This window comes from Littorina saxatilis, linkage group LG14, assembly GCF_037325665.1.
Source record: "Littorina saxatilis isolate snail1 linkage group LG14, US_GU_Lsax_2.0, whole genome shotgun sequence".
Taxonomy (NCBI): Eukaryota; Metazoa; Mollusca; class Gastropoda; order Littorinimorpha; family Littorinidae; genus Littorina; species Littorina saxatilis.
The window spans coordinates 42418337-42436337 of NC_090258.1; the positions used below are offsets into that span (position 1 = coordinate 42418337).

At 41.2% G+C, this 18001-nt stretch overlaps 1 protein-coding gene across 1 annotated transcript in view; it reads right to left on the reverse strand.

Moving 5' to 3' along the window:
- Positions 1–1006: 1006 nt before the first annotated feature.
- The window catches only part of LOC138946788 (uncharacterized), a 41430-nt gene continuing 24435 nt past the window's right edge, over positions 1007–18001 (reverse strand). Inside the window, exons 8-11 of the mRNA XM_070318191.1 lie at positions 3173–3325; positions 2585–2785; positions 2031–2189; positions 1007–1567 (exon numbers count right to left, since the gene is read on the reverse strand). Of these exons, the coding sequence (XP_070174292.1) occupies positions 1439–1567; positions 2031–2189; positions 2585–2785; positions 3173–3325 (642 nt within the window). The 3' untranslated portion in view covers positions 1007–1438. The remainder of the gene's footprint in view (positions 1568–2030; positions 2190–2584; positions 2786–3172; positions 3326–18001) is intronic.

Sequence of the window (18001 nt, forward strand, 5' to 3'; positions counted from 1 at the left end):
TGCTACAGATTCACAATATCATCTGAAATGTTTGATTTCCCTGTAAAATCGTGCCAATAAATACGAAAAGGAACTGAACTGTGACCAGAGCAACAGTTCTGTTTGTCATGGCATTGCTTTTGTTGAGCTGGTGTCATACAGTATATCCAGCGTTTTGAACATGACGAAACAACAGCCCCTGTGTTCCGTTTGTCAAAACTTTGCACACTGTACAAAACTCGACTACAGGAACTTGGAGTTAGTTGCAGTCTGCATACCACAAGACTCAGACAGAAACTACTGGATGCATGCCCTGAGCTTCAAGAATGCAATACAGGTCGCGGAAGATATGCTACTCTTGTCTTCAAACGTGACCTGGGATATGCAGTGAGCAAGGTTGTTGATCATGATTCTGACGCCTTGCTGCTTGCAAGATTGTCCGCAGAGAGATTTTCTCGAAGCAGCAAAACTTCAATGGGGTTTTGTGATGTTTTGTGTGTGTGTGTGTGTGTGTGTGTGTGTGTGTGTGTGTGTGTGTGTGTGTGTGTTTGTGTTTGTGTTTTTTTTTGGTGTGTCAGTGTACGTGTGCGTGCGTGCGTGCGTGTGTGTACGTTTGCGTGCGTGTGTGTGTGTGTTTCGTATAACAGCCTGAGAAGGGAAACAGCAACAGTAACAGAGAAAGGTGGGCTTCACAATAAAATTAAAAGAAGGGAGGTAATAGCTTCTTGTTCAAGTTGTTCGCAAGGCTAGATCCAGGTATGTGTTACTTCCCTTAGACCGTTCATCATTCTTCTTAGCTTCCTCCATGACATGTTTACCCTTGCCGACCTCATAACCCTTCACCCCCTGTAATCAAATGTAAATATACACACCCTGCCTACACATATACTTCTCTGCCTCTCAAAATAGACACACACACAATTGCACCAAAGTACAGACACAGACACACAGACACACAGACAAAGGCTCTACCGCATTTTCCTTTTTGTTCACAAACACACACACACTCGAGAGAAACACATGACTTGTTTGTACATTTATTCAGTCTGTTATCATATCACAATCATGCAAACATTTCAACAGTCTATGTACACAGAATAAACTCAACACTATACACAATCATGGAAAATATACAACATATTTCTTTTGTTTTGTTTTGTGTGTTTTTCTTTTTTTCAAAAAAATAAATGGAACCGTTTTCTGACAGAAAAATGCTGCCAAACAACGCTTGAGACTGAACAGCGAACAACATAAGGATACACTCAAGTGACGAGTGTGGAGGTGAAAAAGCCAGGTTGGTGGATGCAGGCAACAGAGAAAACGAAAGTAGTGCCAGGTAAATCACGACGCCTGTAGAAACGACGCAACGAGGTACAGCCAAGGAGCTGACACGGCAGCGCCGGCGATGGTGAAAGCCACACTTGGGGAAGTGATGATGTAGACACGGCCGTTGCGTGTTTCAGACGGTGGTGATGATGATGATGACGTGGGCCAGGTCGTGGATCTGCTCCACCACACCCTGGCTGTGGTTGGCCACCACCTCCATGGAAAACTCGCACGGCGGGAAAACGTACACCACAAAGGCCGGCTGCAACCAAACCAACACAGATAATTAATGTCTGTACCATTCAGATAGTGTCCACAGCAGCAGACGGAAAATGTTTATTTTGTACAACAATAGATTTCAAAAATGTAAGTAAATGTTTGTACTGCAATGGGTATCAAGGAACAAGTAATGACACCACACTGGTAACAACAGAAAAATTGACAAAATCAATAGTTGTTTAGATTCGTAATTTTGAGTCTGAATGGAATATTTATATATAGCTTATCTGATCAGTATGAAATATTTTCATCAAACCACTTCTCTTGAAGTTCAGTTTTTGCCCTTGATGACAGACACACAAACACAAGCACAAACACACCCATACATGACAGACACACAAACACATCACAAACACTCCCTCACACGAGAGCATTTTGTATCATGCAAGTATTCTGTCAGTTTTGAAGACTTTCACTAAAGTACAAGAATCGGACTTAAGCCTGACCTGATTGGTGCCAGGCTGCGACACATTGACGATGCCGGCCACCAGCTTGCTGCGCAGATACTCGATGAATCCCACCGTCAGGTTCTTGGTCTGGTCCGTGATGTCCAGGTGATTGACACCGCACGGCACCGCCAGCAGCAGCGTGTAGTCTTTCTCGTTCTGTTCACATACCAATGCAACGATAAATATTTGGTTCAAAATGTGTTTTATTCAAAATACATGACATGTTACAATGAACAGTTTACAGCGAGGACACGAACTCAAGCCAACAAGCTTATATTATGTGACCAAACACATTATTATACTGTATAGTGTATTACACAAATCTCCATCATGGTGGACTTTGCAAGAATAAACCACATCAAATTCTGGGAGTGGAGTGGGGAACTGAAGCAAAACAGAAGATAAATATTCATCTTAGGCTATTTAGTTCAGGGTAACACACAAGACACAAAACAAATATTAACATTAACGTTTTGCTCTGGAAAGAAGAACGTTTTGAAATTCTCTTAGTAGTGAGAACAAGTTTTGAATTAATTAATTTGTTCCTGTAACTTCATGCGCTTGGTGACCCCCTCCAGGTTGGGCTGCTCAAGATGCATCCTCTGCGAGATGCGGAACGGCAGAGCCTGGTTGCAGATGGCGCGAGGCAGGGCCTGTTCCGGCAGGTCCTTGGAGCCAGACACAAAGTGCATCTGGACGTAGCTCTGGTCATTCTTCAGTGCCAGCATGCCTTGCCATACCCTGGGGTAACGCTGCAACAAACACGAGGGAGGTTTGTTAAGAAAAGTGCACACAAAACTGCTGAGAATGTAGTCCCAGTCTCAACGGGTGATATAGTGATGGGAAGTGAAATGTTTAGAAGATATTCGTTTACTCATGATTTTTCCAGTTAATTCTTCAAACTCAAACTCCGTGATGCAGCCACATTTTAAGCCAACTTACAAATAGTGAATAAATGTGTGTATGTTGCGTGTGTGTGCATGTGATTGCATTAAATTCTGGAAAACAACAACATAAAGAAAGCAAATCAACTAACTCAAGGCGAGTAACTGCAAACGCATGGCATAGTTCAGAGTGAAGCAATATACTTACAGGAAATGAAATGAATCGAACAAACATACTATAAACAAATCCCTTACCCCCAGCACAGTGTGCAGGTTTTCGCGGGCCGGCAGCGAATTTGCGATTCCTAAACGCCACTGCGAAGGAGTGACGTCGGAGGCTGTCTGAGACAGCTTCCGCTTTTTCCGAGCTCTGACGTAACATCTCGTGAGGCGTCGGGAAGTTTTCGTCTGCGAGAACAAGCATTCCGCTGGGGTATTTTTCCGCGTCCCATTTCATCACAATATCTATAACTTGTTGACAGATTGATACGGAGAGAAGTGAAGATGGAACAGAACACTGAAGGCTTGAGAGTTAAATTGTGCTGACTGAAAACTCCTGATAACTAAGTCATTTTGAGCCTCAATGCATTGGGGCGTCACTTCCTTGGATCATACTATTGCCAGTATTGGATTATGGATACATGGTTCATTACTTAGTATGCACCATTACAATGTTACCATTGTTGTGTGAAAGTGTTTTTTGTTTGGTTGGGGTTTGTGGTTGTTTTTTTTTTTTTTGGGGGGGGGGGGAGGGGGGAGTGAGGAGAATGTCTTTTTTACCTGATCCAAACGAGTTGAATTTTAGTCTCAGAATGCAGCAGGTTCCACAAATGTACCATTTAAACAAAATTCGGGGGAGCATGCCCCCGAACCCCCCTACAAAAAAAAGGGATTTCCTCGTTTTTCATCACAAGAGAGTCCCACCCCTGATAAGGAAGTTTGGCTTGGTTCTTGAGTAACATAATTGCATGTTTTCTAGATGGCATTGACAGTATTTCTCTGTGACTGTATATATCTATATATATACGACTTGTGTCTGTGTGTCTGTGTCTTCGCGATGCACGGCCAAAGTTCTCGATGGATCTGCTTCAAATTTGGTGGGCTTATTCAGAGAGACCCCGGACACAACCTGATTGATGAGATATTTCAACACGTGCTCTCAGCGCGCAGCGCTGAACCGATTTTTGTTTTTCTGTTTATTTCACCATTCCCAGTAACTCTTCCTTATCTTCTCCAGTGTTTTGCGTTTATCTCCCTTCCTTCGTGTGGCGTCAATCCATATTCCCGTTTGTACGTTACTATATTTAGAAGGTCACTGCACGTTACTAGAGCCGGGTCCCCGGCGACGGCCGGGTATTCGGCTCTACTTCTTCCCGGCTCGTTTCATACCCACACCAAAACCTGAAACACACCCCACCCTCCCCCTCCCTCACAATCAGTCCATGAACACAAACACTGACACACACAAATTAATGATCAAGTTACCCCCCCCCCCCCAACCCTTCACTTGCACACCTGCAACGCAGACGATCATATTATTGATTAAATATTCATATAGGTCAGTGTTGGTTTTTTTTGTTCTTGTTTGTGTTATTGCAGAATCGGTTTTCTCTTATTGCTACACGTGTCTCTTCATTACATTTCACCATCGCCCTACCACCCTGCCCCTCTCGGTATTCCACCCCTCGGTTTTCAGTGGTAAATATTAGTAATCGAATATTGAAGCTACGTTGAGTCAAAGGTCACAGAAGATTTGCATCGTGCAGCACTGCACGAATTGGGTCAAAGGACACAAACGATTTGCGTCGTGCCGCGAAGGAAAGATAATCGCGATCTTGTTTCTCATTGCCTCTCTGTTTTTCATTAGACTTGTCATTCTGCTTGCTCGGCTTTGTCAGATGTCTTCATTTCTTGTTGCTATGTTCTTTGCTTTTTATTATTATTTTTTTATTTGCGCTTAGTTTATCGATACAACGTCTTGTGCACGGGTCAAAATGTGTGTGTCAGGGGTCAATTGGTTTGACTTAAACTTGACGTTCGTGTTTCAAGTCTCCAAACAGAGATACACGCACTCCATGACTTTGTGAGAAGATAAAACATATCGATAGGTTTCATTTGTTTGCGATAAAGCATAAATGTATGACCTTTGATGAGGTAGTTTTGTTTTTTGTTTACATTTGCCAGTTCGTATTTGGAACTTGGCGAAGCAGTGTCGTCTGTTTAGGTCTGGGGAAACGCCAATGAAAAGAGCCGAAGAATCCTCGAGCGTTTCTATTGGGTTTGCTTTTGATTATCCATGTAATAGGGCTTCCTGCAACTATGGTAACCGGGGATTTATTCCCCGGGGAACATGAGATTTATTTCCCAGGTGCTTGTGAATGAAAACTCGTGAAAATGATGACAACACTGTTTGTTCTGTCGGCATGGTGGATTTTAATGCCAACTGTATCATCAATTGAGTACATCTTGTGCAGTTTGTGTACCTGCTTTTGATACCGGGAAGCTTGTCTCTTATTGTGCGCAATTACTCTGTGTTGTTCGATTATATCATTTCAATAATATTTATTTTTATTTCTGCAGTTCAATACCTGCAATGAGTAAGCCCTAAAGGCATGAAATGGTTTTAACAACAATTTTAAACCTTTGAACACATTATTTCCCCCAATTCCTATTTCCCCTAGTGAAAACTGGAATTCCCATCTCCACTGAAACTGGATTCCCGTTTGCACTAGGGCAAACTGGAATTCCAATCTCCACTAACAAATATCCAGTGGAGATGAGAATTCTAGTTTGCCCTAGTGCAAACTGGAATTCCAATCTCCACTAGTGCGATTCGGAATCTCACTGGATTCTCATTTCCACTGTGATATATAATGATATACATGAGGTTTGTTTTTTCAGTATTTTTTTCATTTTTACCCCAGTGTGTTAAAGGCACAGTAAGCCTCCCGTAAACCATCACAGATATGGTCTGGCTTTTAGTTTTACACACAGTACAAACACCCTTTGCCTTACGTAAAGAGCGAGCAATTTTCAAAGAATGTATTTTCGAGGACCGTCTGATGGGCAAATCAGGCGCTAGACCTAAGTTTTAAAATCTAAATAATAAATTGACAGCTTGTTACACAAACACTCTTAAATCATAAAAGAATCCTTTTTCATCAAGACACAATCAGTACAATTCAAAGTTTTGACAGTTTAAAAAAAGAAAAGCCCCGAAACGTGTCACCTTTCTCGTAGCAGACGACAGTTTTGCCTAGCGCCAGTTCCTCTGAACAGCAAACCACCACCGCTCTAGTTCGTGTGAATCGCAGCTGTTTATTGCGTTTAGATTCAGAGGTACACAATAACGTGCTGTTGCAGATAAGCTTACAGCGAGTCGCATTGAAATCACTAACTGACGACTACATTCTGAACAAAAGGAAACTGGACCACACGGGTTCACGATGGCACAGGGGTAAGATAAACCACGCAAAAATAAATTCTTTTAAAATTGCTCGCTCTTTACGGAGGGCACCTAGGATGTTCTCAAGTGGTGAGTGTTTAAATGAAAGGGTGTTTGTAATGTGTGTAAAAGCCTGACAGTATATGTGATGGTAAATGATTTGTTTTTGTTTGAAATGTGCTTTAGGATGTTGATTGAATGATTTTAATTACATGAAAGTTGAAACAAAGTGTACTGAGTTTCTGGTTTGTGAAACGTAGTGGTGTATGAACTTGTGTGATACATATCGATATCTATGTGAATGTGATTGTTTGCATGCATGTTCCTGTATGAGAGGCACCAGGGGTGGTATGCAAGAAAAAAAGCCCAGCTAAGTGACAAGCACTGTTGTGAATTGAAGTAAAGCTTATCAACACTCAACTTCAACCATACCAACCAAATGCTCAGTTCCCACCTAGTTGGACATTTTCTCGTGCACATCATCGCCTGGTTACCAATGCATGCATTTCAAACACGGAAAATGGTATGACTAGAAAAAGGCATGAAAACGTTTCAGTTTTATTACAGGAAAGTAGTTCAGTTAGATTGCATTCAGAAGAAAATAAATCAACAGACAATGCAAATGAGAATGCACTGATCAGGGTATTTGCGATAAGTAATTCATTGTATGTTGATTTACTGTACATCACTGGCCCAATTATAGTCTGCAAAGTATGTTCTGTTTGACCTCAAACACAGCAGTGGAAATAGCACCTACAGCGCTTCAATAACAGTGAAGGTCACTTCAAACACTGTTACATAGAAACTGGTTTAGTCTCCAAACATACCGACGAGTAGTAGAGTGAAACAGTCAAATGAATGTTTACTTTTTGAATACTAAACAATGATCACTCCCCTCAGTGTTTAGTAAGGCAGCGAGAACTAAACATAATGCTGTTGTTCAGCTGCTGCACTATGATACTCTGTACTGACACATGTGCTGAGAGAGAGTTTGTTTGTTTGTTTGTTTGCTTAACGCCCAGCCGACCACGAAGGGCCATATCAGGGCGGTGCTGCATTGACATATAACGTGCGCCACACACAAGACAGCAGTCGCAGCACAGGCTTCATGTCTCACCCAGTCACATTATTCTGACACCGGACCAACCAGTCCTAGCACTAACCCCATAATGCCAGACGCCAGGCGAAGCAGCCACTAGATTGCCAATTTTAAAGTCTTAGGTATGACCCGGCCGGGGTTCGAACCCACGACCTCCCGATCACGGGGCGGACGCCTTACCACTAGGGCAACCGTGCCGGTCGAGAGAGACGGAGAGAGAGAGAGAGAGAGAGAGAGAGAGAGAGAGAGAGAGAGAGAGAAAAAGAGAGAGAGAGAAAAAGAGAGAGAGAGAGACAGTGTGCATGTGTGTGTGTGTGTGTGTGTGTGTGGGGGGGGAGAGTAAGGGAAAGTCGCCAATCCCGGAACAGTCGGCCAACTTGGAACACCTCAATATGCGATCAACGGGGAACGATTCATGAACAATTGTTTTGCAGAAATGTCTAGTGACATTCCTTGATATTATTCCAGCAAAAAAATGACTACCGCGGCAAAACAAAAAAAATGGTACGTTTTTTAAACTTTTCTTCCTTCTTCTTCTTATTTCTCCCGTCCGCAATTCGTATTATTACTCTTTATCTATATACGTTCACGTAAAATGTTGATTTCTGTGATAAACCTTCAATCATAGATTTGCAATAACTTGAACGGAAAAAAAGATTTGAAACGTCACGTGTATCCAACAGAAAAACGCGAAATCCATGCAGGTGCCATGCGGCAATGATGGAACACATGAGAGAGGCAAACATGGAACAGTGTTCCAGCTTTGCCGCATTCTGTTCCATCTTACCCTCATCAAACAATAAACAGAACACTGCTGTTTTATTCAATTCTCTTTTTGGTTTTGTAGTGTTTTTCCTTTCTATAAGTTTTATTGAATGATTGATTGATTTGTTTGACAGTATTATGAGACTCGAACGGCGGTGGTTACCAGAAGAAATGGGCTGCGCTTTGTCGGCAGTGAAAAACGGAGATATGGGTTTGAGTCATTTAGAAGGAAACAAACGAATTTGCAAAAGAAGAAGTAAAGTTCACAGGAAGACCTTCTACATTAACACCAGAGATAGAACAAGAACTAATCAATAGCATTCTTGAAGCTGAAATAAATTTACCAACGTCACCCCCATCGTTGTTTTGTACACTGTACTGTACATGGAGATTCTGGTCATTATGATTGCTTGGTGTCAGCAGCAAATGTAAGCTTACCTGCTGCTGATGTCCTGCAACGCACAACCACAAGCTCGTCGAAGAGATCATCACGAAAAAAACCAATCTTCTCCTTGCAAGCAAAAGCTGGAGATTTCACTTGCAAAAAGGCGTGCAGGTTAACAGAAAAGAGGAAAGAATGAAGCTTCAAAATCTTCTGCTCAGAGAAACAAGAGGGGAATATCTTCTGATCAGAGGGAAAAAAGGAGAACATTCTCGGCGATGCGTTCTATCCCGGGGGAAAGCACTTGGTACTGCTTCATGTGTGGCACCAACTCCCCTGAGAACATGATACAGTGCCAGAGGTGCACACAGTGGGCACACGAGGACTGCGCTGACAGCAGCGGACAAAAGGACTTCGAAATCTTTTCTTGGCAATTTGTGTGTGTCTGCAAAATCAGTTCTTAAATCTGTTCTTAGTTATTTGCTTTGAGACTTTATGCGTAATGATTTTTACATTTAGTCAATTGGGCAGGTAGCCCTTTTATATATATTTGTCAACAGAAGAGGGGTACAAATGAAGCTGCGAAATGTCGTGGTACTGCTTCATGTGTGGCACCAACTCCCCTGAGGATATGTTATGGTGCCAGAAGTGCACACAATAATCACACGATGACTGCGCTGACAGTAGAAGACAAAGGACATTGTCTGCGAAATCGCTTCTTTGCCTATTTTTTCCTCTTTTTTTAAGGTTTTGTTTTTCAGTCCTTTTTAGACCTAGCCCTTATTTATCTTTTTGTTTTACATTTAAGACTTAAATTGTTATCCGATTTGTTATTTCCTTGGTAAAAATCAAAATATGATGTTGAAAAAAAAGACATTTACATAAAATGGCTTAATCAAAATGTTATGACGTATTTATTTATCTTGTGTGTGTGGCAATGTGTGCTTGTTTGTGTGTGAATGAGAGTGTGTGGGTGTATATGTGTGTGTGTGTGAGACACAGACAGAGCTAGAAAGAGAGTCAGGGTGTGTTTGTATGTGTTCCGAGTTTGACAACACAGTGTTCCACTTTACACACCCATGCGTCCAACCTGGAACAAATGCAGACATTGTTATCCCCTAGTACGCTAGTACTAGGGTCCAGCAGACTTTAATTGTCTGTCTGTGTGTGTATGTGTCTCGACTTAACAGCTTATTGCTTGGAAACTACTGGGCGCAGTTCTTTCAAAAGTTGACACACTAACTTGATAATAGGTCCGATTGATCGTATTAAAACTTCATAATGTTACCTGGGACCTAAATGCGAAATAAACCACAAAAAAACTGACTTGGCGGTGGGAGGAATTTGCGGAGCCACATCCAGCCAGGCAGTCTGATAGAACAGCCGAACGCGTCACACAGTGACGAGAAATATAGCGTCATAAAAAGATTACGTCACGGTCGAAAGTCTTTGACGTCAATTAATGCATCATCCCTGTAGTCTTTTTCTCTCTCGCGGTGTGTGTGTTCATTTTGTGCACATGTGTTATACTCCGTCACGGCGGAGGGCTGACCGTGCACGCAAAAGCGGACTCTACCAAATGGGTATTTTTTGAAAGCTTGGGACCTGCCAAACATAAAAATCGATGTTAACAAGAAATATTCAAGGGCGCACTTTCTCTTCTCAGTCAAAATTCAACTATACCCTGAAGAGTGATGCACGAGCATTTCAGACGCTTGCCTCTGAAAAAAGAAGTTCTCAGCCAAATTACGAACTCAAACTGGTACGTTTTACATATAAATGTGTTAGTTGGTATCTTTTGATTTATATCACAAAACAATTTGCGACTGCTTTGGCCGAGGATGCTGCTGACAGTATCATTATTATGAACCCTACCCTAAATCCAGGAAAGACGTCGTCCAAAATGTAGGTAAGTTTTGATTAATAATAAATTCACACAAGACTAGTATTGTTGTTTGGCTTCAATGGATATATTTTCGTCAAGTATGATGTCTTTACATAATATCTGTATAATATGAATGGATTTGAACCATATACTATGTCATTATGACCTTCCAATCTTCCTAACCCCCAGCCCAGTAAAGCGTGCGAGACGTTTCCTGAAAAAATGTCGCTTTGTGGTGCGAGTTCAGTGTGACATGATTAGTTTCCAGAACCCCATTTCTGACTTTCAAAGTTTATCTACATACATTTAGCAATGCACGAGCAAAATATGACAACTTAATGGTGCCTTTTGGTTTAATGCTATGGTAAAATTGCTAGTGATAGTGTTTACAGCTTGAAACAAAACATAACAGATGGGAATAGTCTTCCTCAATCTGGTTCAGAGCATAATGTATTTCTATTTTCAGAGGTAGCATTATTTCTGATAAGAGCTAGAGCCAATATAATGATGCTGAATATTTGAAAAATGAACTTTGTGACTCATCTGAGTAGCAAGAGAGCCTTCGTGATCGTCAGCGTAAGGCTGGCTGTCTTCAAGGCAATTCCTAGATGAACAACTTAACACTGCGTTCGATTATTCGCCCGTTTCTTAAGCTAGAGCTTTGAGACTTTACACGCGTCTAGGCTACATGTACGCTTTACAATACGTAGAATATAGTTGACTCTCGCATTATTTAAAGGTCACAACAAGGTCATTACCAGGTAAAAACGAGGGAAAACCGAGGGAAAGTATCATTTTTGCATCTGTTTGTAAGAAAGAGCTTTCAAAATCAATTGTTTTCTGGGATTAGCGCATCTCTAGACATGACAATTATCATATTAACAGTCATTAATTGTGGAGGTCACGACAAGGTCATTACCGGGTAAACACGAGGGAAACCCGAGGGAAAATACCATTTTCTGCAACTTGTGTGTAAGTAAAAGCTTTCAAACTCCATCTTCTTCTGGTATTGGCGCATCTCTAGGCATGACAATCATCTGATTAACAGTCCTCAATTTTCAAGGTCACAACAAGGTCATTACCAGATAGAACCGAGAGAAAACCGAGGGAAAATACCATTTTCTATAACTTTTTTGTAAGTAAGAGCTTATAAACTCCATCTTCTTCTGGGATTAGCGCTGATTTCAATGACCCTGAAGTCCGAGGAAAGTTTTCTTGACCCATGCCTACTTTGAAGGTCATGACAAGGTCAAATGTACACGTTTTCTATTTGGGAATATCTTTTACGGTCAAATAAAATACTTTCTGGACGTCAGCTATTTTCGAAGCTAAAGCTTAATTACAATTATGAGACATAACGCAAATATTGTTGACTCTCGTAATATTTAAAGGTCACACAACAAGGTCATCACCAGGTAAAACCGAAGAAAAACCGAGGGAAAGTACCATTTTCTGCAACTGTTTGTAAGAATGAACTTTCAAATTCAATTGTTTCCTGGGATTAGCGCATCTCTAGACATGACAATCATCTGATTAACAGTCATGAATTGTGGAGGTCACGACAAGGTCATTACCGGGGAAAACCGAGGGAAAATACCATTTTCTGCAACTTGTGTGTAAGTAAATGCTTTCAAACTTTATCTTCTTCTGGTATTGGCGCATCTCTAGACATGACAATCATCTGATTAACAGTCCTCAATTTTCAAGGTCACAACAAGGTCATTACCAGATAAAACCGATGGAAAACCGAGGGAAAATACCATTTTCTGCAACTTTTTTGTAAGTAAGAGCTTATAAACTCCATCTTCTTCTAGGATTAGCGCTGATTTCAATGACCCTGAAGTCTTTGGAAAGTTTTCTTGACCCATGCAATGTTTGAAGGTCATGACAAGGATGGGATTTTACACACGTCTAGGGCATTATAAGACATGAAACAAATATTGTTGACTCTCGTAATATTTAAAGGTCACACAACAAGGTCATTACTGGGTAAAACGACGGAAAATATATCAACTTTATGACTCGTCTGAGTGCCAGGACAGCCGGTGTGATCCTCAGAGTCAGGCTTGCAGACCGCAAGGCTATCGGTAGATGAACACCTTAACATTGACTTTTGTTTTTCTTTCCCCTTCTCTTCTACCCCTATTACATCCAGACCCGCCCACCCCCTAGAGCCCCTGTGGGCGAAGGAAGATGTCATGAATCTGCCTCAACAGCTTTAGCTTAGAAAATAGCCGAACACAAATAGAAAACGTGTAAACTTGACCTTGTCATGACCTTCACACTAGGCATGGGCCAAGACAACTTTCCTCGGACTTCAGGGTCTAATCCCAGAAGAAGATGGAGTTTATAAGCTCTTACTTACAAAAAAGTTATAGAAAATGGTATTTTTTCTCGGTTTTCTCTCGGTTCTATCTGGTAATGACCTGGTTGTGACCTTGAAAATTGAGGACTGTTAATCAGATGATTGTCATGCCTAGAGATGCGCCAATACCAGAAGAAGATGGAGTTTGAAAGCTTTTACTTTCACACAAGTTGCAGAAAATGGTATTTTCCCTCGGGTTTCCCTCGTTTTTGCCTGGTAATGACCTTGTCGTGACCTCCACAATTGATGTCTGATAATCGGATGATTGTCATGTCTAGAGATGCGTTAATCCCCCCAAAATAATTGAATTTGAAAGCTTTTTCTAACAAACAGTTGCAGAAAATGGTACTTTCCGTCGGTTTTCCCTCGTTTTTGCCTGGTAATGACCTTGTTGTGACCTTTAAATAACGCGAGAGTCAACTATATTGTATGTATTGTAAAGCGTTCATGTAGCCCTAGACGCGTGTAAAGTTTCAAAGCTCTAGCTTAAGAAACGGGCGAATAATCGAACGCAGTGTTAAGTTGTTCATCTAGGAATTGCCTTGAAGACAGCCAGCCTTACGCTGACGATCACGAAGGCTCTTCTGCTACTCAGATGAGTCACAAAGTTCATTTTTCAAATATTCAGCATCCTTTTATTGGCTCTAGCTCTTATCAGAAATAATGCTACCTCTGAAAATAGAAATACATTATGCTCTGAACCAGATTGAGGAAGACTACTCCCCTCTGTTATGTTTTGTTTCAAGCTGTAAACACTATCACTAGCAATTTTACCATAGCATTAAACCAAAAGGCACCATTAAGTTGTCATATTTTGCTCGTGCATTGCTAAATGTATGTAGATAAACTTTGAAAGTCAGAAATGGGGTTCTGGAAACTAATCATGTCACACTGAACTCGCACCACAAAGCGACATTTTTTCAGGAAACGTCTCGCACGCTTTACTGGGCTGGGGGTTAGGAAGATTGGAAGTTCATAGTGACATAGTATATAGTTCAAATCCATTCATATGTTACAGATATTATGTAAAGACATCATACTTGACGAAAATCGATCCATTGAAGCCAAACAACAATACTAGTCTTGTGTTAATTTATTTTTAATCAAAACTTACCTACATTTTGGACGACGTCTTTCCTGGATTTAGGGTAGGGTTCATAATAATGATACTGTCAGCAGCATCCTCGGCCAAAGCAGTCGCAAATTGTTTTGTGATAATCAAAATATACCATCTAACACATTTATATGTAAAACGTACCAGTTTGAGTTCGTAATTTGGCTGAGAACTTTTTTCAGAGGCAAGCGTCTGAAATGCTCGTGCATCACTCTTCATGGTATAGTTGAATTTTGACTGAAAAGAGAAAGTGCGCCCTTGAATATTTCTTGTTAACATCAATTTTTGGCTCACGTAAGTGTAGCCTATGCGATGGTAAACTTTGTCTGTCTGTGCGTGCGTGCGTATGTATGTATGTATGTATGTATGTATGTATGTATGTATGTATGTATGTATGTCTGTGGTAGAAACTTTAACATTTTTGGCTAAACACCGAAATACTCATTTCACGTGGTTAATTTTCAAGCACCATCTTCAAATTATTGAAGCAATGATCAACATTGTGTCGGCATGTGTGTAGTTAAAGCGTGTATCCAAAGAAAACGGGTGGTGGGGGGTTTTGAAGGGGTACAAGCAGTTGACTGGTTTGTGTCGTGTTTGGCATGTAGACGGCAGGTCAGGTGTCAAGATCAGGTCAGGGGTCGCGCGAAGGATTGTGGTCCAGTTCTCACCTCGCCGATTCGCCGGGGAAGACGATTTCATGTTGTTCGGTTTCTAAGCTCCAGAAAAGTAAATAAAGAAGATACCAAAGGGAGATTTCCTACAATTTGATCTGCACAGCGTGTTTCCAATGTCCACGCGAGGAAGAGCTGTCGAAAGCGCGGCAGCAAACACTGTACATAAGGAAGACGTGGAACTTGCGAAGAAAATGCGAAAAAGTGTTTGTGGGTTATCGTCCCTAGTCACATGCTGACGGCGAAAACAAAATGGCGGATCGCGTAGGTACCGATCGCGTGCGAGGTGGTGGTAAATTGTGCTCGGCTTTTTGTTGCAAGAACGCCCGTTACAAACAGAGCTGCTTCGGGAAAACTTTCCACAAGTTCCCTAAAGAAGAGAAAAGGTGGGTTGTGCAGTGATTATTTCATCAGGTTTACCTTCTTCAGAATGAGAATGCAATGGCTCGAGTCAACTCACTCAGATAAGCCAACTGTCTCTGGGCATTTTTGTCTGCTATGATACTACAGTATTTATAGAACTAATATGCAAATGAAATATTACAAACATAGCATGGATCGGTTCATCCTGAGATTTCTGTACTAGCTGTACTATGTACGCGTGTGTCTGCGTGTGTACCTGTGTGTGCATGTGTACACTGTACTTACGACTGTGAGTGTGAGTCAGCAGTCAGTACAAAACAACAGTTTACACTTGATGACAAACTACCCGTGGGCATATTTGCCGAAATCTTTATCAAACCTTGCTTACGGGAAAACTACAGTACAAAGGTACATCACTCATCCGTTTTGCGTTCAGGCAGAGCGTTAGATTTAGACTGAAGATCTGATTTATTTTTTGTCTTTCCTTTTTGCTTAGTTTAACAATAACATTGTTGTTTTTATTGTCAAACTAGGTGCAGAATATGGATGCAATTCACAAGGCGAGAGGACTTTGAAAAGCTGCAGCCAGCTGATGTTCAAGGTCTCAAGCTTTGTACTGATCACTTTGAGGCCAACCAGTAAAACAATCCTGCAGAGAGGATCACTTGTGTGGAATGCTGTCCCGACATTGTTTGCAGTGCCCAATCCACCACCGAAGGTTATTTATTTATTGGTTTTAGGTTTTTGCAAACCAATGAAGCACACTATTAAATGCAGGTTGAGTAATGACAAGTTTGAGGCTGATGTAAGAATTGAAAAAAACCAGCATTGTTCCCATCAAATAATGCCTGTTTGCATTTAGCGCAAAAAAATGATAAGGCCAACAAAAAAAAGTTACTTATTTTGGATCGACGTCTTGATTATGATGATATGATGAACTTATTTTGCCAAAAAACAGCCCCAAATGGCAAAAAAAGTATAGGGTCGGCGTCAACAACAAAAAAGTTGTATGTTTCAGGTCACCTGACCCTACCTATGTTTTCCCGACGACCCTAGACTTTTATATTGCATTTTCAAAAATAAAAGGGGTATTCGAAAATCAATTGTTTTCCTGTTTTTCAACAAAATAAGTTAAAAAGATGGTTTAAAAAAAAAAGTTTAGAAAAAAAATCTCCACCTTTAGTCATGTTAGGCCACAAAAAAAGTCTGTTTAAGGTAACATAGGCCCCCCAAAAATAGCGTCGGTAGGTCGGCTTTTTATTTTTGTATTTTAACCATCTGAATATTTTAATTTCATTTTTTAATGCCCCAAAAAAGTCTAGGGCCGGTGGGAAAAAATAGGGTCGGTCCGGATACTGAAAACAGATTATTTTTTGTTTTGCCTTACGAGAAACATACACTTTTTTGTGTGGCCTAAGACCAATGCCATGAAATTGGGAGAATTGTTTCATTGTGACTGGGTGTTGGTTGTGAGTTTGTCAGTTAAAGAGCTGTGCATTTGCAGGTTGCTAGTGGGAGGAAGCCACCATCGCAAAGGGTAGCTACAAATGAAGCCAGCACCGACCTGTCGCCTGATGCACAAATTGTTCAACCAGGTAAGAGATTTTTAACCATGAAGAACACCCTGACATCAAAAAATGTTTAAACCCATCCAGGGTTCGTACAGAGTCCTTGAACCCTGGAAAACTCCTTGAAAATTGGAAAACCTTTTCCAGGCCTTGAAAAGTGCTTGAAAATAGAGTTTTGTTAAATAGTCATTGAAAAGTACTTGATTTTTCCAAATTGTTGCCCATACATTTTGTCAGCAGCTTGTCTTATTTAAAAAAAATGCAACCCCCTTTTTTTTCGTCAAATACAGTACACACATTTTGGGAGAATAAAAGATCGAGTGAAAACAAAAGCAGACGAACTAACTATTACTAGTCACCCGTGGTTGCTTCCCTTCCCGGAAGTTGGCAAGGGAAACAACTACGGAATGACTAATAGTTTGCAGACTTGAAAAACTGAAGGTAAGCTTGGTGCTTTGCATTAATTTGGGGAAAATCATGTCCTTGAAAAGCATTTTTTGGTCCTGGAAATGTCCTTGAAAACTCATTGAATTGTATCAGCTCTGCCCTGCAGAAACCCTGCCCATCCATTACATAGTTGATAATTGCTGTATAGGGTGACGGGCGCTGTGGCGGGGTGGTAAGACGTCGGTCTATTAACTCGGAAGGTCGAGGGTTCGAATCCCGGTCGCGGCCGCCTGGTGGGTTAAGTGTGGAGATGTTTCCGATCTCCCAGGTCAACTTATGTGCAGACCTGCTAGTGACTTATCCCCCTTCATGTGTACACGCAAGCACAAGACCAAGTACGCACGAAAAAGATCCTGTAATCCATGTCAGAGTTCGGTGGTTTTTAGAAACACAAAAATACCCCGCACGCTTCCTCCGAAAGCGGCGTATGGCTGCCTAAATGGCGGGGTAAAAACGATCATACACGTAAAATTCCACTTGTGCAAAAAAAATGAGTGCACGTGGGAGTTTCAGCCCACGAGCGCAGAAGAAGAAGAAGAAGAAGAAGAAGCTGTATAGGGCGGATGCATGGATGGATGAAATTGTACCTGTAGTTCCAACACGTAAAGATGGGAAACATCCTGTTAGAGGCATGGTGTAACAAGAAACAATTAAGTGGCTCTATTCCCATCTCCCCCCCCCCCCTCCCCTTTCCCCGTTGCGATATAAGCTTCGTGGTTGAAAACAACGTTAAACACCAAATAAAGAAAGAAAGAAAGAGGCATGGTGTGTGAGGAGTTTACCTGGTACTGTTGTCCTAATCAATCAATCAATCAATCAATCAATATGAAGCTTATATAGCGCGTATTCCGTGGGTACAGTTCTAATGGCCTCACCCATTCAGTACCAAACAAGGTCAATTCCATCATTGTTCCACATCGTATCCATAGTTGCTAATACACTTCATTTCTGGCCTGCCTTCCTACGCTATTGTTTAT